Source organism: Botrytis cinerea, chromosome 3, assembly GCF_000143535.2.
Source record: "Botrytis cinerea B05.10 chromosome 3, complete sequence".
NCBI classification, from domain to species: Eukaryota; Fungi; Ascomycota; class Leotiomycetes; order Helotiales; family Sclerotiniaceae; genus Botrytis; species Botrytis cinerea.
In genome coordinates, this window is record NC_037312.1 from 2,101,065 (window position 1) to 2,122,345 (window position 21,281).

At 44.0% G+C, this 21,281-nt stretch overlaps 5 protein-coding genes across 5 annotated transcripts; 2 read left to right on the forward strand and 3 right to left on the reverse strand.

Annotated features, from left to right (window-relative positions):
* Positions 1-3,008, reverse strand: Bcsec15. The gene is made up of 10 exons (XM_024692064.1): positions 2,844-3,008; positions 1,777-2,790; positions 1,593-1,724; positions 1,437-1,538; positions 1,277-1,386; positions 1,092-1,227; positions 741-1,033; positions 526-682; positions 220-473; positions 1-142 (listed from the first exon to the last, which is right to left on the reverse strand). The coding sequence occupies exons 1-10, from the start codon at positions 2,895-2,897 to the stop codon at positions 61-63; spliced, it is 2,334 nt and encodes a 777-aa protein (XP_024547837.1). The 5' UTR covers positions 2,898-3,008; the 3' UTR covers positions 1-60.
* A 1,545-nt stretch (positions 3,009-4,553) lies between these two features.
* BCIN_03g06310 (hypothetical protein) lies at positions 4,554-8,051 on the forward strand. The gene is made up of 10 exons (XM_024692065.1): positions 4,554-5,325; positions 5,382-5,477; positions 5,540-5,698; positions 5,749-5,766; positions 5,815-6,075; positions 6,130-6,807; positions 6,860-7,183; positions 7,238-7,349; positions 7,404-7,568; positions 7,640-8,051. Exons 1-10 carry the CDS (start codon positions 4,903-4,905, stop codon positions 7,642-7,644), a joined length of 2,241 nt encoding a protein of 746 aa, XP_024547838.1. The 5' UTR covers positions 4,554-4,902; the 3' UTR covers positions 7,645-8,051.
* A 678-nt stretch (positions 8,052-8,729) lies between these two features.
* On the reverse strand, positions 8,730-10,155 carry BCIN_03g06320 (hypothetical protein). Its single transcript, XM_001555355.2, has 4 exons — positions 9,902-10,155; positions 9,733-9,843; positions 9,418-9,674; positions 8,730-9,353 (listed from the first exon to the last, which is right to left on the reverse strand). The coding sequence occupies exons 1-4, from the start codon at positions 10,033-10,035 to the stop codon at positions 8,920-8,922; spliced, it is 936 nt and encodes a 311-aa protein (XP_001555405.1). The 5' UTR covers positions 10,036-10,155; the 3' UTR covers positions 8,730-8,919.
* Positions 10,156-13,837: 3,682 nt separating this feature from the next.
* BCIN_03g06330 (hypothetical protein) lies at positions 13,838-16,122 on the forward strand. Its single transcript, XM_001555359.2, has 3 exons — positions 13,838-14,880; positions 14,942-15,595; positions 15,648-16,122. The coding sequence occupies exons 1-3, from the start codon at positions 14,769-14,771 to the stop codon at positions 15,935-15,937; spliced, it is 1,056 nt and encodes a 351-aa protein (XP_001555409.1). The 5' UTR covers positions 13,838-14,768; the 3' UTR covers positions 15,938-16,122.
* A 460-nt stretch (positions 16,123-16,582) lies between these two features.
* Positions 16,583-18,827, reverse strand: BCIN_03g06340 (hypothetical protein). Its single transcript, XM_001555360.2, has 2 exons — positions 18,255-18,827; positions 16,583-17,948 (listed from the first exon to the last, which is right to left on the reverse strand). The coding sequence occupies exons 1-2, from the start codon at positions 18,280-18,282 to the stop codon at positions 17,578-17,580; spliced, it is 399 nt and encodes a 132-aa protein (XP_001555410.1). The 5' UTR covers positions 18,283-18,827; the 3' UTR covers positions 16,583-17,577.
* Positions 18,828-21,281: the final 2,454 nt, after the last annotated feature.

Here is a 21,281-nt window from a genome sequence, read left to right on the forward strand (position 1 = left end):
TGATCATAAAAATTGTCTTTGTTGTCCGTGGAGAGAGATAGTGATCAAATGTCGACGTATCTATGACTTGTTCATGCCAAACCTTGACGAAAATCCAGCAAGACGATCTGGTTTTGCCGGGCTCGTTATTGTGTGAGTAAGTCTGTAAACAAACGTTAGAACATATCCAGAAACACAACTTTTTCTAAAAAATATCATATCACAAGCATGCGGACGTACTTTTCCAAAATCTTAGGCCCATTCAAAGCATCCACTCTTCCAAACTTCTTATTTCTGGTACTGATATCGAAAAACTCATCCGGATTATCTGTCTGCATCAAATAAACTGTTTGTTGTAATTCGTCCAGATTCTCTTTGAGGATAAGAGCGTTGTCAAGGGAATCAACGAATTCAGACAGGTAGGCTACATCTTTTGCGAGTGCCGCGACACCGTGGGGATTGATTTTTTTGACTTCGGGAGAAAGGGGGATAGCCTGGTGGGTGGTTAGTGATTTTGAATTACGAGATGGTCAAATTCAAGCTTACCAGGATCATGTTTGCGGCGTGGGAGAGAGCATCGAAGTAAATGAGTTCTTTGATCTCGCGGGGCAGGGTAAGGAGGGTGGAGCTCATGATGTTGGAAAGATAGGTTGTAAGGGTTTGCATGTAGTTACTTGGCTCGGATACTAGAGAAGGTGCCATCCTAGATTGGGTGAATCGTTAGTCAAATTCTCAAGAAGAAATAAGCCGAGAGTCCTTACCAATCATAATCTGCCGTCTCGACCAAATCATCTATCTTGGAGTTGACTACTTCGAAAATACGCTTTTCCGCGTCCTTCTTACAGCTCGAGAACTTTTCTGTGGCAGCAAGAACAATTGGTCCACCAGCTGATGTGGACGATCGTGCGGCTAAGAGAAGTTGTTCTAATTCTCGACTTGCTGATTCGAAATACTCAAGATTTATGAGGATTTGGACAATCTGACCCAGGTACTGGGTACTCAGCTTTTCCACGAGAGGGTCACAAATATCCTCAGACAGAAGCTCATCTATCGACTGGAGGAGGATGAAATTAGCTTGAATAAGAACAGCAAAGAAGACGATTCATGCATACCTTCTTAAGTGTCTCATCAATAATGTTTGGCTGTTGAAAATGATCATCCATTATGAAGTAGAATCGATTCAGGAAATTTCTGATATCTATACAGCACATTGGGTACATCTGGGAGAATGGTAATACACCGGGGAATCTAACAATCGTCAGAATGATAAAAGCAGATGGAAACTCTTTTGACTTACGTGTATTCTTCTTTCGGTCTGTCCGGAACATACCAACTGACTTGAATGATTTTATCAAAGTCTTCTTCGCTATTGACAGGCATAGGCATGTATTCATCGGTAGACACAATCTGGTGAAGGTCAGCACAATATCCATCAGAACTTCCGAAAAGCTACTGACCTGTTGAAAATCTGTGCTGAATTTCCGTTTTAACAAATCAGCATATCTATAGAAAAGCTTAAGCACATAAGCATCTAATATGGCAACTGAATATCCCCAACCCTAAGACCCAAAGTTAGTACCTTCGACCAATCACATTGTGCTTTGCAAGCTTACCTCCATTGTTTGGATGAACAATGCTATCACATTCTTGGTTTGCAGAATAACATCCGGGTTATCGAATTCATCCAAAGCTTTGGAGACTGCGTTGATGGCGGCATGACACATCGAATCCCACAACTCATCGACCTAGAGAACATTAGCTAATCTACAACCTCTCCATGAACGAATCTTGGCCTACATCAACTGGGGAACGCAAATTATGGACTTTCCGCATAGTGGCCTTTTCTATTATGGCGAAGCCAGCAATACCTTCCAGCAAAGCACTTAGGAAATGTTCGCTCTCTTCATCAGTCAAGTTTACGGAGCTGGGAAGTAACAAATCTTTCTGCTGCCTTCTTGTGGCAGCATATTCGCTTTTGAATTTCTCAATCTGACCGAGTGCCTCGTGAATGTGCAAACACTCAAATAAGGGGTCGAAATCAACTTGGAGCTCCTCATTGTTTAACACGTCAAATTCCTCACTTTCATCATAGACCAACTCGATAGCTGAATTTAATTTGAAGTTTCGAAGATACGGATTCGCCTCCATACGCTCCTTCTGCCTGCTCCGTCGAATATTTGTATGATAAAATGCTACTTCCCCTAAGAACTGAGACGTCTCACGAATGCGATAAAGCCAGGTATTCAAATCACTCATTACTGCTTCTGAAATAGCTTTCTGAGAGGAAGGAATCGACTTTTGAATTATCTCTGCGAGGGTATGTTGGGTAGCATATTTGTTCTGAATTGTTGGAATCAAATGCTCGTTCTGTAGGTCGTCCAGCGCCTTGAGAGCTGCATAGTACTTCTTCTTCCGTATCAAGTCATGCGCTTGATTAACGGCATGTAATACTTTCAAAGATTCCTTTAACGCCTCAGAAGCTTCCGCAATATTCTGGCGAACAGATCTTGTGTCCACCAATGCCTCCTTTTGTGCAGCTAGCTTTTCTGTGCTCGCCTGAATGGATTGATTGAGCTTTAGAATTTCAGATGTAAGTTGGGAGGTTCCTTCTCGAACTTGCTGGAGCTGATTGACGGACGCTAGGAATTCTTCATGTTTTGTTAAACCAATCCGTTCGATGTCAGCCTCGCGATCGTCCGCATATTGTGATAGACTTCGTATGAGTCCAGAAGTTCTATTGGATAGAGTAGCGTCTTTTAGGGCGGGTATTAGTTGATCCAGGTAATCGGCATCAGAGGAGGACAGTATAATCTATTTCCGTGGGTCAGTTATGGGAGTAGTATAGATATTGTGACAAGGCATACCTGTTGAACAGCTTGCCTGTAATCATCATATTGTATAGTTTTTCGAGGCGGCATACTGGAGAACTTGGGCTGCAAGCTTATGACGATAATCTAGACCATGGAAGGCTCCAGTTTGGACCATAAAATATCAATGGAGAACTATTCGTAATGTAATATTCTCCTCCCTTGTTTCCTGTTGATGTTCGAGGGCCAGGCTGAAGGCGGATCGGATTAACCTTGGGCCTAGGTCAAGCTCGGACTCACAACTACCTCTACATACACATACATATACCCAAGATACAAATCTCTTTTAATAGAATGAAATGGCAAACCTCCTCTTAATAGCAACTGTCTAAAAAGCCTTTGTGATGTTGGAAACGATCTCTTGTGCCCCTCAACAAACCCTCATAAAGTGTATGTATGGTATGATGATGGTCCCAGGAGACTCTTTGAGAACATCAGAGACGTAGATATATTGTTAGACAGAGAAATGGGAGTTCGAGACAGCTGTTGAAGAGAGATATGTGATTGAATGGCTTTACTCAAGTTGCGATGAGCTTGCGCACACCAAGTATACATCAGAGTCTGAGTCTTTCTAATAACTCCCCAATCCACTACCGAAGACGTGCCGGCTTCAACTGTTTTCAAATAATCAGAGCCGCAGAATAGGATTATGTTGCTCTTCTCTTATTTTTTTGCTTCTCACACCTTTGATATATACACATATACATTCACGAGTACAGAAAGAAGGGTTAGAGGCTTCCAGTTATCACTTCATCGGACTATGTGTAAAATCCATCAGGAGTGATGATCTTGGATGAAATTGTCTCGAGATTCGCTAGTGCTTAGCAACCCCGGAATTTCTGGATGAGGAGGAAAGAACGAAAGGGAGAATCTTCTAGATATTCAAGCCGACCAACTGCAGTGATCGAGAAGAGTGTTGTCAAGCAAGGATCAAGATCTAGAAAGAAGTCGGGCCCAACTGAGGGTCGAAATTAAGTCACTCAACAACTGGACTGTTGAGCAGCCAACAAGATCACCTCGCTCATATAGTCGTCTTATCTTGCAAGTATATAGCAAGCATCCTTCGTGAATAGCGATGTTTGTTGGTGGATTTTATAATCTCAAAGGTCCAACCCAATTTCCATTTGGAGAGCGGGAAGCCTCCCCCGTTTTTGTTCCTCGAGGTAACTACTGGACATCGGGCCATGTCGATATTGGACCCGGGATATAAACCTCGAAGAAGATTCCAATTGCCTGATAGTTCTTGTAAATACCTACCTACGACCTAGGTACATTGCCGTCTCTTTTCAGTCTCCTTTCCGTCGTGGCCTTGATTACTGCCCCGGCGGAGTTACGGTCAATTAAGGAGGGTCATAAAGAAAGTGAGGATTTCTACGCTTATTATACCAGGAATCGCTTATACTTCACTTCACATAAATAACAGACGGCGAGACCATGATGGCATAAATAAGACACATGGAGGATGCAGCAACTCCAAGCAGACAGTCAATTACAGATTTTGCATATTTTCATTGTGTACTAGTACTATATGCTCAGAAGAAATGATAGACATTTTGACTCCCATGATATACCCAACTTTGATGCTCATGATGTTCTTCGGCTCGTCTCCCGGATTCGGCTCATGGTTCCTTCCCGTCTTGTTCATGCTTTCCTAATCTTCTCCCGCAAGGTGAATATTAAAAAACAAATCCCTCCTCACATCCACTTGGAGACAATCCACTCTTCATCAACATCCTCCTTCTTCTCCAAGGCTCTTTCTTATCTCGTACTAACCTTAATGAAGGTCCTCCATTCCCTCTACTTTTGTTCTTTTACACATACAAAAAATTCTTGGTTTGTTCATTCAATCTACGATCCTTCAATCTTCAAGCATCTCAACGGCTGTTGTCAATTGGCGATTGTCACATCATCAGTTGAGCAGTAATCTGTGGCCTACAATCATTTTGAACTCGTATTCTGCCCTTTTTCAAGATCTTACACAATTTTCACGTCCTTGGGACATTCATTTTTGACACCTCTTCTTCTTGCCAGTGAGTCAAGAGCTTTGTTTCTAAGCATGTCGTCATTCAATCGTTCATATGGTCAATCGCCACCCTCCCCGGTGTCCAATGGCGCTTTTGAGTCCATCCAAGGAACTCCCAACACTGCAATCACTGCAATCTCTCCAGAAGATGCCAGAGTCCCAAAGCAATCAACAGCAGACTCTCGTGCATCTTCTGTTACTACAACTGCTAATCAACATGATCCTTTTGTAACAACTGGGACCACCACAGGCAGGGCTTCGGCTCAACTTTCTGCGACCGCTTCTGCGTTCCAGCCCTTGCACCTCTATGGACCTGCAGTTGGTGCGCCAATTACGGGAAACCTTATCGCCAACGGATCTGGACCCACTACTCTTATTCCAGGTACAATTCAGTATTTGGATAACGTGGTTGCTTCACAATCACCAGTTCGTGAGTCTGAGGTTACCAGCTATGGTGTAAGTTCTGATTTCTCCTTGTTCCCACCCTGACATTAGTTGCTAACAGTTCATAGAAATTCAGCACGGATACTGGTGCCACTCGTTGCATCAGAGTTACGGATATCTACCAGAAGGTGGATGTCAATAGCTGTGTTCAATACTCTTTTGAGGTTCGTTTTTACCTTACCATTCACTTGTTTATCATGTCTTTCTCTAATGAACTGTTATATAGAAATTGAACAAGGCCGGAGTCATCATCACTGGCGGAAAGAGAATCGAAGTAACAAAAAACAATGTTGTGTACATTAGGATGTCCAACATTTATGAGGCAGCCAAGGTTTATACTGCAATCAAGGTCGATCATGTCGATTGCGCCGTTGAATACATCAAGGTTCGTCGAAACCTTCACTTCCCATTCAACAAAAACTAATGTTCCAACAGGCCAATGACTTTGGTGGTGTTCGTGAGATCCTTCACTCATGCAAACAGGAGCTAACATTTTCCTAGGCTATTAGTCCTCAATCAAGAACCGTGTACTCTGCCCACGAGGGTCAAGTGATGCTAACAGCAACATACCCGCCACACACCAACATTGATAAGAAGGTCTTTGAAGAGAGTCTCCGTGACTTGTTGTCTGTTGAAGGAGAACTATATGCATGGCAAAAATTTCTTGCAACAGAAGCAGGCACTTTCCGACTATGTGCAGAGTTTGTTGATTCCGCAATGGTGGCTCGCGCGATTGAACGCTGCAACAACAAGCTCATTGGTGTATGTATAATCTCTCGCTATACACCTGATTGAATATCACTGACTTTTGCACAGAATATTCTTGTCAAGTGTGAGATGCACACACCCGATGTTGCAAAGAATCGTGGTACCTCGCGTAACAATCTGGCACAGGCTATAACTCCCACACGTCGTTCGGCTCCTCAAACTGACATTAGTGATGTGCTTGGACACATGTCCCTTCAGGCCCCCCAAACTCCTGGATTTCCTAACAATGCTGCAATGTTCAACTCTGGTAGCCCAAATCCTCAAGGTATTCAATACATGACCACAAATCACTATGGAATGGTACCATCCGCCACAGTTCCATACGTCGTAGGTGGTATGGGCGGCATGTACACCGGTCAGCCTCTAGCTTTTCAGACAGGTTTCCCTGCTGCACTTGCAACAAATCGACCCTCGCAGGTTATGGAACCTTATGAATCTTTTGCTGCACAGGCATACTCGCCACACATGTACGCTAGTCACTTTGCTCAACAAGGTGTCCAGCGCTACCCATCCAGTCCGCAGGCTTATAGTAACAACTTTGGTTACATGAGCCCTCAGACCCCCAACTCTCGCGACGTGACCCGCAGTGGTAATCGTCGCCAGCTTCCCGTCGCTCGCACGCCCCAGGGACAACTTCGAGGACGCGGTACATCTAATCCTGCTGCTAGTCATCACAATCATGTTGATATCAACAAAATCAATGCTGGCCTTGATGTCAGAACCACTGTAAGTGTACAATCGTTCCCCCAAGCCTGCTCATTTCTTATTTTCTTCTTAGGTGATGTTGAGAAACATCCCAAACAAGGTCGATCAAGCCATGTTAAAGAGCATCGTCGATGAGTCTAGCTTTGGAAGATATGATTTCATGTATCTTCGAATTGACTTCTCGAACGACTGCAACGTCGGCTACGCCTTTATCAATTTTGTTGATCCTATGGACATTATCGAGTTCGTCCTCGCTCGCTCAAACCAAAAGTGGCATCGATTCAAGAGTGATAAAGTTGCAGAAGTCTCCTATGCAACCATCCAAGGCAGAGACTGCTTGATTCAAAAGTTTCGCAACTCTTCTGTCATGCTCGAGCCTCCTCACTACAGACCAAAGGTAGTTCGATCAATAATTGATATTGCACTACACACAACTGACAAATTGATGTAGCTCTTCTTAACTCACTCTGATGGAGCTAATGTTGCCGGTTTGGAAGATGAATTTCCTCCATCTGACAATGCTTCCAAGCTCAAGCGAAGCTGTGAGAATGCGGAACACGTTGGTGAGTTATCATCCAACAGTTTTTCATATTGGCACCTTTGCTAAGACTTTGAAGGGCTCTTTGCGCCTAGTGCTGGCCAACATCTACGTGATGAGCAACGTCGCCGCCGCTCTCAGTACGACCGAGGTACAAGTCTTGCAGAACGTGAGGAGTATGGCTTTGATGATGACGAGGATGATCTTCACCGCAGCCCTTGTGCCCAAGGCTTCTCACCACACTGTAAGATGGAATTCCTTTACTTTCCTACTCAAAGTAGCGTACCCAGTATTTTCGTTACTAACATTCCCTAGATTGAGTAGCTGGACTTTGACCATCCCTTCAAAAGTCATCCATACGATCTGATGTCAATTTCATGCTGCCAACTTTGGTTCCTGCCTGCCAGCTATACTATTGTCAGATACCATCTTTTTCTGGTCTGTTGATTTGCACCAATTTTAACTTACTTGGGGAAGTTTGGGTCAGTTACACGACAAACCTCATATGGTTTACATTTTGAAGCAGATTGGACGGACCATCTAGTTGACTGTTTCTATTTCTCTTCTTTACACGGAAAAGTTTATCATATTGCTACATATGAACTTCTTTCTTGCGACACCAGAACTCTTTGCTTAAATAAACTACTTTGGCGATTACATTTGTGGTGGCTTCATGGCCCCGGTTTTGAGCCTAGGTACAACTAGCTTTTGACAATAAAATGGAAGAAATTTTTGCTATCTGTCGATTCGGTTCCCTCGTATGATTTTAAATGTGCCTTTTTATGATTTTTGAATAGAAACACCAAAACCGTATATTGAACTAATTTCACATAATCGTTGCTGTCGTCGCAGCCGCATTCTACTTCAAGCTAACCAGTCTTCCTGCCGCATTTAGCTACTGTGGTCTATTTAGCAAGCCAGATTCGATAGTCAGTTTCTCCCCCACAAGGATACAACGTTGTAAATAGAAATGATTAAGGTAGTAAGGGTGGGGGTGGTAGTGGCGACTAAAAGATAGAAGTTAGTAATAAAAGAATGCATAGGTGAATGTATAAATTTGTGATGGGTGGCTTGTTGGAATAAGAACGGGTAACGTTATAGTGATGTATGGGTGTCTGGCGAAGACAATTAATGAAGCATTGAAGATTGAAGGATGATAACTAGATACATATCTGAAGAACTTGAGACATTGGCTAGATTTTTGGGGCGGGTAAGGCCTTAAACTTGAATGGGAACCCTTGTTGAAACAAATGGATTTGATGTTATATGCGAGAGCTGTTGGTGAAGGCTTCCTCTTTTTTTAGAGACAAAGAGAGAGAGTTTAATCGCTAACCTGTGGAGGTCAAGACAACCAATTAAGGAATTCACTGGCGATCAAGAAGAAATGTTCACTATATAACAAAATTGTGATATATCAATATTCTACAAGGCGTGCAGGAACCTGAATTGACCCAGGGTCCCCATGAATATCTGTTCATTCAGAATGGATCCCCGGTTTGTAGATAGCTACCCATATTTGCTGGGCCGCTTCGCATTCTCTCAACGCCAAATCCCAAATGAGGAGTATTGGGCTGGTGCCTGACACTTGACAACTTTCACTTTTTGCGAGCGACCAGTGTTGCCATCGGTGACCTCCACATCGTGCCCCGCTTCCCCATCTCGATAGCTTTATTCCGGTAGACAGACGCAGCCATCTTCGCTTCTTCCTTGCTCAGTCCATTCCGAGACGATAGCATTTCTATAACAAGCGACTTGGAACGCCATTGCCACTCAATGACCAAGCTATTTATTTCCGGTCTTTTAATAGGTGCAAATGTGTGGTTGGTCACATGCACGTCCTCCACGGGCAAATCTTGAAGAGCTTTTTCTGCGTCTTCAGCTACATCGTAGGAAAATCCTTGGTCGCCCCAGTTCTTGAACATATTGTCTATCTCTGCTTTCCATGAGGGGTCGCTTTCATCATCGGACTGTGTTATCTGTAGGCCGTTTCGGTAGGATATGTCGGTCCATTGAAGATATCCTCCAGGTTCTGTGTTGGTTAGTCATTGTTTATCGGTGTGCTTTTGGAGGAGAATGAGAACGGGAATTCTTACTGAGTAACTCGACCAGATTCTCTACAACGCCTTTGATCTGTTCAGCTTTCAGGGCGAGCACGACGAGTCGTATATGCACGACATCAAAGGTGCCGTGGTATTCTTTGGGGAAACTCTTCGTCATATCCCATAGTACAAATTTGTCTTCTTCAACAGCATTTTTGAAGAATTGATCAGGAGAGATATCGAACCCTACTGTTTCCAGAAGGTTGTATCCCCCATTCGAAAATTCCTCAGCCAGTTCTCTGAGCCAAACCCTGAGTGAGTAATAATCAGTATAGTGTTTTGTGATCCGAAGAAATGGAGCTATCGCACCCGGTACCTGTTGCAATATCTGCTACTCTGAATACATTTTCCTTTGGGATTCGGGGGTCAAGGACGTGTCCATCTCTGATAACTCTAATGGATTTGCTCTGTTGGTCTAGCCTGGGATATATTAGAACACATGTATATTGTCAGTTAGGGTATTTCTTGGGATGCACACCTGTCTCTCTCTTCCTCGTCTCTTCTACTAAGCAAGTAAAGTTCCTGGTCTGGCGACACCACCTCGACTATAGTAACTTTAGTAGTCGACAATTTAGCGGTGGCGGTCGCCCTTTCCACAGCCGCAGTTTCCATTTTCAATGCGAGTAACAATGGTGAGCGCGTTCAGATATTTTTGTAGTTTGACTTTAGATACCGCAGATGAGTGTCGAGCCAAAAGTTCAATAGAGTAAATTCAGATAGAATACTCGAGCCTATTTATGGAAACCCTTGATTCAACACGGCTCTCAGTACCCCTATTTATCGCATGGTCTGAATGAGGAGACAAGCCAACTACTAACCAAAGCCGGCACAATGGCTATGTTTCATTGCAGGACACACGATTCTCAGCTGTCCACTGATCGATCACGAGGTGGGTTTGGCGAAAAGAGGCAAGACAAGCGATGACACCTCCGTGCATACGCGAGGATTCAGGACTGTCGAAAGTATGATAATCTGGAAGAATTCACTGTATAGAATTGGAGGCTTGAGACGGCCATTCAATGCGGAGAATCTCAATGTGGTTCGGTAAAGATTGCCTGGATAGTAGTTTTAGCGTTCGTTGAGACAAGGGCTTGTGAGCCCCACAGTCACCCGCAATCGCATTGTGTAACTCGACTAACATGCATTTGAAGTGGCTGATTAATAGTTGCCCATATGAGCATATATCAGCCAGACTAGTCCAAACATAGCGAAGTATGACTCGGGGCTCCTTGATAAATCCATATCGGTAGGTCTCTGCGTCACTGCGCTATGCGCTATGCGCATTATAACTATTAACGGCGACAGCATTCGTAAGCTCCCAGTTTCTATCTATTTCCACCTGACCGGAAGTATGCCTCCCCACTATATTTGGTATTTATAGTCTGCGGGAATGGGGTCGGTGTAAAGGAAGCCCAGTGGCATGTGCAAGTTCCTGTAAAGAACGGGCTCTCAGCGGTCTGGGCTTGTAATTGACTAACATATACATGTCCATTCTGACAACCCGGCCGTGAATCTATGAATGCAATCCAATTAATATGTGGAGTACATGAGGGGGTTCCATTTTAGTATTGCCCAGGTAGAATTGCCCAGGTAGTGTTACCCAAGTAGTACTGCATGTAAACGAAAGCATTGCTGTATAGAGCTGAAGTTTGGGAGGCATTGCAACCTACTTTTCAGAGAACTAAGCTTAAAAAGGTCACATGTAATAAGTACGAGTCCCAAAAAGAGTTGGCGGAGCACGGATTTCAACATGATATCTTTCGTGATAGAAGGATGTTCTGTGAACTCGCAAGAGGAGGCGGTTTTAAGATGCAAATAATGTATCTAAGAGTGCCCCGCCACAATCAAGCTACCTGACATTGTGAGCTTTATAGCTTATAGCCCTTCGGTCGAATCCTTAAGCGTCGATAATTACGTTTTTCACAAATAGCTTCCCTCTACCACATCAGCCGTAGCCGGTAGCACGTGATCGGATATTATCTATCTAGCTTGGCAGGGAGGCGCGTCAGGCCCAAGAGCTGGAGGGCTAGGTGCTTTAATACTAGGCTGCGGATAGTGTGCCCCGTTTCCCTAAGTATCAACCCATTGGGTATGTATTAGTTGAAAAGTTAACCGTATTGAATGTAAGATACGTGGTGGAGAGACATACGTTGGGCCTGAGAGATGGTGGGTTCGTGGTAGTCTTGTAGTCAGTCAATTTTCCAATATTGATGATTAATCGAAACTTTCGTTTGCTCTTCTCAGACTATCACTATGTGAGTAGAATGGCCATTGTGAACTTGCTACCTTTCTGGAATGTTTATTGTGCATCATTTCCCCCCAACGATAGAAAATTCGCTAGAAAATGATTGGATGCTGACGCCGCGTTACTAGAAGGTCACTTTTCGTGATTAGAACGAGTTTGTCATTGTAAATGAAAGGCAATCACACTACGTGTTCTTGATCATATAGAACTTTCAATAGTCTGCCCCGTAACTCAAGTTCAAATGTTATGAGCTAGCCTCATTCCGCTCGATTATATCATCTCACTCAGAATAATATACGTATCGCTTATATCAAGAAACATAATCATTCATAAATCTCCAAGATTCATGATCACAAAAATCACTATCAAATTGCCACTCTTTGTACAATGTGTTGTATTGGGATCGATAATGCCACTATCATTGATGATCGCCCAATCCATTACCTTCGGTCCATCTACTGCGAAGTAAATTGGTTGTTGATTGTGAGACGATCAAAATTTCAGGATTGGCTCATGCTAACGAAAAGGACTCAATGCAAGGCGCTATATTTAGAACTGGCATGAGAGCTTTCTTTGAACGGACATACACGCCTTTGAGTATCCCCCAATATAGCCTTGGTCATGGCATTTTGAACCCCCATCACGTCAAGCCGCCCCATTACCCATTCAAATTGTTGAAGGGAGTCGGTTGGATCATCTCTATTCTTGCAAGAGTACATGATACATATGGCACCTATAAGAATTGTAGAGTCGAGCGTGTGTAGGTCTAGACAGAAGATTTCATGAAATAGGAAATCGAACAAGACTTTCTGACAGTCTAGGACTTCGAGAGTAGCTCCAAACGCTAGAGATCTGCTAGATTCAAGTACCATTGAGAAATATTCGAAGAATGACATGCGTAGGATTTGCACATAAACGGTAATCAAAGTTGCATGCTGCTTGTTCATAGAGCCATGAGTGAATGTCGGATTGGCTATAGTCGCTTGCGACACCATCAAATGACTTATGGGCAGGACATGTGAGCGAGTCTAAAACAGGATCGTACTTCAGTGATGAAAATTGGAAAGTGAGAGCTAAATATTGAAAGAGCGACACAGGAAAGAACTTTACATCTCGTAACAATTCAAGTGGAGCCTTTTCAGGCGTAGAAAAGGACGAACTATCCTAACTCTTGAGATCATCTCGGAAAATATCTTCATCTAATGGATGATATCGATGGTTAACTTCTTGAAATAAAGTTTTAAGAAAGCTTCCGGTAACTATCTTGAAGAAATTTGGAAAATAAAGTTCCTGTACTTCTCTCGTAGTACGCTCTCTGTCTGTCGCTACCAATGGAAGCTGTGGTAATGAGAAACTCGGCACCGTGTCGTGGCTCCATACAATTTTCAAGATACCAAGCGTTATGTTATTCCAGCTGGACTTCGCAACTTCAAACGCGCTGACGTGAGACATGGGGCATGGCTCAAGCTCTATGACTTCAGATGATTATCCGTTGTCGAATGAGACATCTATGCTTTTCCCCAACAACTGCCGCTTCTTGGTAACCTCGGTTTCATAATGGCATACCGATTACCTGTTTTGAACAAAAAAATTAGAGAAAGGAAATGAGCTATAGCACCACATATTATCAGTACTGGAAATAGTATTGTGCCTGCTCCAACACCCTTTGCTTGCGCCGATATCGATGGTATTATGCGCACAAGAACACTTTCCTGCTCCTCTTACAACGGGTCTTCGATATCACTTCTTTTTGAGAAGTTCTGCCGCTTTGCTCTCGGCCATGACTTTGCACGGGGAATTGCACGTCTCTACTTATTATTAAGGGAGACCTGTTGTGCGAGACTAGACGATACACTCGCACCATGGCTCGTGTTCTTGCAGCCATGATCTTTGGGTAATCATCACAACAAGTGGCGGCCAAGCAGACTTTATTCGATTTGCCGTATATCCTAATCTTTCCTATCGTTCGGTCCCGTAGCTGCAGCGGTCGTCATCAAAACTGACTGGGCCGTCTCCGTGACACATGTTTCTCCCTACAGCCGATCCAATCTCTTAATTCACGGTTAAAATTTCCTGCATTCAAGAAGAACTATCGGATGGTTTCCAGATGTGCTGCGAATAGAGTTGTTTCGACTTCTAATTCTTGAGCGGAATAATTTGTCCTTGGACGGAGATACTTCGGATCGCGATAGGGCTACGGTTTTCCCAATGAGGATTTCCCAGGGGACTCAACCCCACTCACTTCAAACACCGTCGTCAAAACTTCAGACAATAAACACGAGATTTTCAATTTCTTTACTTCCTTTCGTCCAAAAGACCTTGGCACTGGTTTCAACGTTGCCATCCCACTGCAAAAGCTGGTCTGATTTTTCCTGCTAATCTATTCAAAGCTCATTGCCGCTCAAAGCCCCATCTTAACAGTCCTTGCTTGGCAGCGGGTCAGACGTCTTGGATTCTTCACCTATCAGGATAATATCTTACTATTCTTCTAATTCGTATACCTTTGGGCAGAAGATGCGAGGTAGTATCCTTGGGTTCTGTATCACAATCTTCTGCCGAGGCAACGAAGAGTCTTTTGTATCTAAGTTTGGAGTCAAAGTTGGCTTGCTTTGACTTCCAAGAACTGTCATCTGAAAATCTGATACGGTGAACATCTGAACAGTATGATACAACGAGCGTGCAGGCATGATATGACGAATCGGGGTTGTTTCTGAAATCGTTTTCAATGGGTGGGAATTGGTTCCTCTTCTTGCTCAGTACTGAGAAAGTATCGACCTCAGTGACAGGCAGGCAAAATATTTCTAAGATCCACGTTGGCTGCAACAGATTTTGTAGGAGAATTGCATTATTATTCAGGAGGCAAGATGAGCTATTATTCATGACGAACTTGTATCGTGAAGTTTGCCTGGTACACGGTTCTTAAAAGACAGGAGAATCTTCCTTTCTACCGTTTGTACATTTACATTCCCATCTCCAGTTTTGTTCGCAGTTCTTTCATTTTCATTACACTTTCAATTCTGTACAGGATCCGGGCGATTCTCCTATAATCTAACTCTTATTCATTCATTTCTTAGTGCAGGACACCTTCCGTACCTTCAATATGTATACTTCCATTTTATTTCAAGCGGCATTATTGTCTGTCGCTCAAGCCCACGGTGTTATCCTTGCTGCTCAAGGTATTGCAGGATCACCCGCAAGTGTTGGATTTAAAGGTAAACTTCCAATCTAAGTTTCCCCATATTTCGGGATATTAATCTAATTTAATTTGCTTAGTCGACGATGCTATCGCAAGAAATTGTACCGGCATCAGCCCTTGTCAACAAGACACAACCATCATTCGCGATTCAGAAATCGCAGCCAACATCGTCAATGAATGTGGCCGTACAGAACTGAGCGGCAACATTGATGTAGGAGAAAACACCGAAAATGCTCTCTCGGCCAATGCAGTCACAAAAGTCAAAGCCGGCACACTGATGACCGTCACCATTCATCAAGTCAACGCAGATGGAGCCGGTCCCTACACCTGTGATCTCGACCAAACCAGCAATGCTGGTGTCATTTCTCAAAATCTAACCGTCACCAACAACGTACCAGGAGTCAACGGACTATCCCAAGCCAAAACTCAAGACTTCAACATCACCGTTAAAATGCCCGATAACCTTGCCTGCACTGGTGCCTCCACGGGGAATGTTTGCACCGTCCGTTGCCGCAATAATGCCGTTGCTGGTCCCTTTGGTGGCTGTTTTGCTGTTCAACAAACCGATGTTGCTGCTACCAGCAACAGCGCTAATACTATCTCTACCGCTCAAACACTCAAAGCCATTGAAGCACAAGTCCAAGAAAACAACGTTGATCTTCCCGTCGCTGTTGCCGCTAATCAAGCTGCTGGTTCCGCCGACGGCGTAAAGGGTTTCAGTGGTGCTAATGGTATGTCTATCACAATTTCACAATGAAAACACAGAACTAACAAAACGAACAGCCCTTCTCAGCGCCTCCATAACATCCAAAGCAGCCCCCGTTATGACCCTCTCTGTAGACAATGTAGGTGTCAACGCAGCTGTCGCATCCGCAACCACAACTTCGTCCGCAAAGGCAACCGCAACTGCTGCCACCAAAGGAAATGGCAAAGGAAATGCAAATGCGAAGGGCAACGGAAATGGAAACGGAAATGGAAATGGAAGAAATAATAATAATAAGGCGAGAGGATCGAGTTTGAAGTGGGCCAGTAGACTATTTGCAGCTGATAACTGGGAAGAGCCTTCGAACTAGACTTTGGTGGTGTTATGTAGTGGAACTTAAGGAGAAGATGAGAATAGATACCGGAGGTGCATGTCAAGAGATACCTATTTCATGAGAATGAAAGATGCTTTTTTTTAATGTATATAAATAAATTTAGAGAGATCACTTTGGAGCATATGTATATGATATGTGTGGATGAATGAATTGCAAGATTAGAAGATTGCCTGATTGTTTGTGCTCCAAAAATTGGACGTGGGTCGAATATGCTGTGGAAGGAATAAGATCTTGGAACTCGAGTGTGTTGCAAAGTGCTCACTTGCCTAATCACCGGTCATGTATACCTCTAGGCTGTACTTTTACTAAAGTCAAAGGATACAATCCAATTCAAGAACTGCAGAATGTGTAACATTGCATCGTCTTGGACACCGGTGATGTTCGGATGATACACGGGGACAATAGCTTTTGGGTCTTGGGATCCATTCTTGGTCTATCTAAGCTATGTTCTGAACCTTCTTGTCGGAACACTTCACCCATTCTTTCCCCACGCTACTACTGGTGCTATATATCTATCTAAATACAGCAGCTACCATGACACATTTTCCTCGACACATCATACATAAATAGAATCAACCCATATCATCATTTCATGAGCTCTTTAGACACATTATTAAACAATGCAGTTTCATTCATACATACATTCACATCGAGCTGCTATAGGTAGATAAAATAGTAAATTCGTAAAGTAAGGTAGCCCTAAGTGTTTTTTCTTCATCATCAGAAATGTAAGAAAATGTATCCATAAGTCATCAATCATAATCGAGAGAAATTCATCGCCGCCCAGCAGAAGCGCGAGCCCCCAATGCAACGCTCACTCATCACATCATGTGTATGTTCATGACCCACCAACCATCTCTCCAACGCTCAAGTGGAACCATCAGTTTTTCCTCCATGCAATGCATCGCTATCCTCCACAAAGAGTGTAACCTCCGTCTTCACCACTTGTAACAATCACCCCATGCAAAACCACCCCATAAAAACCCTCCCATCATTTTCCTCTCCCATTTCCATCCGCCACTCGCTTACTTGTTCACTATAAACAAATACTTAATCACCACGCAACCACCCATCTTCCAATCTTCAAAGGTGAAACATAGAGGAAAGTTGCCTCTCCGTAAAGACCGTGTACAGGAATATCGAGTCGCCTCGTTTTCTCCACAAGATTCCGGTGCTGTGATACCCAAGAAAATCGTGGACCCGTTCGTCATACACAATAGTATTTTGCAATAGTATTTGTATATTGTAGATATTGTAGATTCTTGATCATTCCGCTTCAAACAAAACAAGAGTCCATGAGAAAGCTAGAAGGAAACACAGAAGAGTAAAGGAAATTCGTGTAATTCGTTGATCTCATAATGATGTGAATGAATGAAATGGATAAAAAAAATGAGCATATGGAACAATTCGTCAAGGAAGTCGTTAATAGCAGCGTGCCAGTGGAATATTCTTTCCTTTTGATAATATACCGCCCGTAATGATCCGTCTTTTTCATGGGTAGTCATAAGTCGTAATTTTTCATTTGCCTCGGGGTCCCTGCTGTATCGTTTCATGTATGGGTGGGTAGTGCGTAGTGCATCGCATTGCACCGACATGGATTTGCCGACAGTCATTTCTTAACTGCCGACCGTCATTGGGTATCTGATATCTCTATTTTCCGATTCGGAAGACGTGCTTGAGGAGCTGCTACTGAGTGTTACGGAATGTTGCCGGGGACGATCATTCCTTTTCTTGTTGCGGCTGGCCGTCTCGTTGGCAGGCAATCCTTGGATGACGCCATTACGAGCCAGCATCCCTCCATTGACTGACGACTGACGGCAAACCATAAAGGCCTGTGTGGCAGCATTCTCCTGAGCCAAGGCATCGGTTTGATATGCTAGATCTGTTTGGTACTCCTGTCCATTGACGAGAACGAGACAGGTGAAGCCTTGTGCGTCGCGGTACGTCTTGTACTGGGGACCTTGCCAACCTCGTCGACGGCACAAATCTGTCTGCATGTCAGCGGATAGACTAGGGATTTTGTTGCACAATTTGTATTTTGGGAGTGAATGTAACGCCGGCGTTCCAAAATCTTGACGCCATCAGGAATAGCATGTCCATTGGGGCGTGTTTGGTAGCGCAGCGGGATTATGGGTCCCAAGGGGTTGGTAGTAGATGAACATAGTGAGGCGATCGATTCAGCCCCCTTTTGATGCAACGCCGGCACGGGCAAGGTTGTATCAAGAAGCCCAATCGAATACAGAAACCCACTGAGGTGATGAAGAAAAAGTTCCGAACTGATGAACCAACGTACTCTCTAAATATGCCATGTAGAACCCCATTTTGGTATTCTTGAGATGTCAGAGTATGATCGGATCCCCAAGACAGAAGCTATGTCCGTCGTCTGAAGTGTGGTAAGACACCCCGTCCTCGATCGATACCAGGCAGTGAGTATGCCTTGAATCTGGATATGTAACGGACGCTACAGATCTGACGATATGGATGCAATTGAACCCAATGTTTAAGGTATACAGGGAAATATGCACACACTCAGTGCCGTGTATGTGAATACAATGATGTATGGATAGTGTTGTGGTGTTGAAGAATAAGGCTGACTATGATTGAGTGGATGTTCTAGGGGTTCTGTGCAGGACTTTCCTTCATTAATGGCGAGACATGTGTGATTTATTGCAGAGTCTAATGGTTAGCGTTGAACAAGGATCATGGAGTGATTTCCCGTAGCAGAATTAAGAAGTTGTTTAGATAGGACAATGGCTTGAACCATCTGCAAGTCATGAATGCGGCTCTTTGGATATGATGGTGAGCGATGTGTTGGCGTGTGCCGTTGCCAGTGATAATATATCAACATAATTAGGCAAACTCCACCACAGCATGGGAACGCATAGAAGCGATGATCTTGGATAGCTCGAACGTACCAAATCTCCGTTCTGAGAAACGTCTGCAGATATTGAAATTGTCGATGCAGCGGGGTGGCAAAAAGAGCTCGCGAGATACCTTGTCCCACTGATCCGGACAAAATATGGGAACATGCCATTGCCATGGGGGCGAGTAAAAAGTTTGCGGACCGCGAGCAGAGAAAAGAGCCAAGACTCAATGGATACTGTAGCATCATGGATGGATGGCAAAAAAGAAGAGTAAATCTTCAGCGATTGCGGCCTTTTTCCCAGAGAGATCCGCTGGGTTGGCCGCTAATGCAAAGAAATCGATGGCATTACAAAAGTACCATGGGTCCAAATGCAAGAAAAACGTCAATATTGCTCGCTAGGTCAGGGACGTAATCCTCCAGAAATTCATCTAATTGTACCTACTATCTACCGATACATTGCTGTCGAATCCTTAGACCCCGAAATGGCTTGTGCTTTCCTTGAGATGGTGCCATTGAGTGCTTGTTAATACCAAATGTGGAAAGATGAAGGCGTTTCCTGTTCTCGGGATATGTCTCTACTGCCCCGCACTACCACGGTACATTGGGGGTCGCAAAGGAGAGACGAGAGAAAGAGAGAAAGAGATCGCAACAAGCAACAAGCAGCGCGATTGACGCGGAATGACTGGAGTACGGCTTGACACGAAGTCGGTGAGCCTTCAGTGCATGAACAGTGGCTGGAATTGACCGGCCTTCATCATCGAGTATTGTGCTTCGATATTTGAGATAGTTGATTCGCGAAGGGATCAAAAAAAGATGCGAGGCAAAAATCAGCCAGGTCTACCACTAACCGTAAACAAGGTTGTGGTGCGTATGCTTGATGAGTTGGCAGTGCGCTTGACATCTCAGTAGTAATGATTATATGCCGTTGAAATTGAATATGGTATAACGGTAAAGTATATTAAGCAAAGCGTGAAGATGCCGTAGATCTAGAAGTTAACAAGTCGCTGGTCGGATGTACTCTAGATGTATGAAGTGTGTACAGAGTAGACGACTCTAGAGTCTGAAGCTGGAGGGAAAAGGGACAAGTTTGGGAAGAATCTTCGTTGATGGGTCGTGGAATTGAAGCTTTTCCCCCTTGATCCCTCCATGGAACAATCAAACACCGAGAATGTCAAACCACACAAACAACCTGGTGCAGCACAAAGTACAGAGTACAATAGTCAGTCTTATTAATCGTACTATCTTTCGAAATGTCCAGAATTGCCAGCTTCCTTTTTGGTCTACCGGTTCTCATTTATTTGGAAGGATTATGGAAAGGCCCGTCGTACCGTCCCGGACTGAAGATTCAGCCGTTACATTGACCAGGTACTTGGGGGGCATTTTGCACAGTTGGGCGACTGGCAAGCTTCCCATTGCAATCGAGCGAGCATATGTACCAAGTAAGAATCCTGCAGAATTGCCATTGATCATACCGAGAATGCTACCGTTTGGTGCCAATGCAAGCTCGGAGACATTAGAATACGGCCGTGAGAAGTTGATCTGACATGGAGGAAGAGATGCATCGAGATTCGAATCGTTCCAATTTGCATCATCTACAGCTACAACTTCCTCTTGTTCACCCACCACCCAGACCTCGGTTCCGTTCTATTGACCAAAAATAGGTGGCGAGTCGGAAGAAATTGCTCTAGGGGGAAGTAATTGATTCGTAAATACGCGATGTGGGTATATGATACAAAAAAGAGTACAGGACAGTGGAAATGGCCTGCAGGTTGCAGCTGTAGCAGTTCTATGCAACTAGCGAGTAAGTGAAGGGGTTCTTTCTCTCTTTCTCCTCTTGCGAGGGAGAGGGGAAATCACCATGTACGAAGTACCTAGGTACTTCAAGCAACGAAGTGGAATCAAAATGCATGTGCGGACAACAATTACTGGAGCTGGAACTTCTACATACAGTATCTAAAGTACAGATCAATAATAGTATCTATCTCCGAAGCTCCCCCAAAGTCGGGAACCCTCTCGGATCCTGGATCCATTGATACCGGTACCATGATACGACATGTCCTCAAAAGTCCAACACAACAACACACACAACACACACTTCACATGGTCGACCCAACATGTATCGTGTTGCCATATCCACTCCTCACTTGTACAAAAATAACAGAATAGTTGGTGGTACCTTGCGGTGAGCTCATGACGATTCAATGAGACCGAAAACAGTTGGTAGAACCCGAAAGAACCGACCAATCTTCAATGTGGGGGGTGACCTCGACCACCAGTTTTCCATTCGATCTTCTTGTTATCCCGATAAATTGGCGAACCATGAGAAAAAGAACTTCCCCAAAGCATCCACTCTCGGACTCCACTCTCCCACCAGTCTAGTAAAAATCTACTCGGTATCAAAACGGAATAAAATGCGAAGGGAGAAATTCATGCACTTCATGCAACTTACCAAGG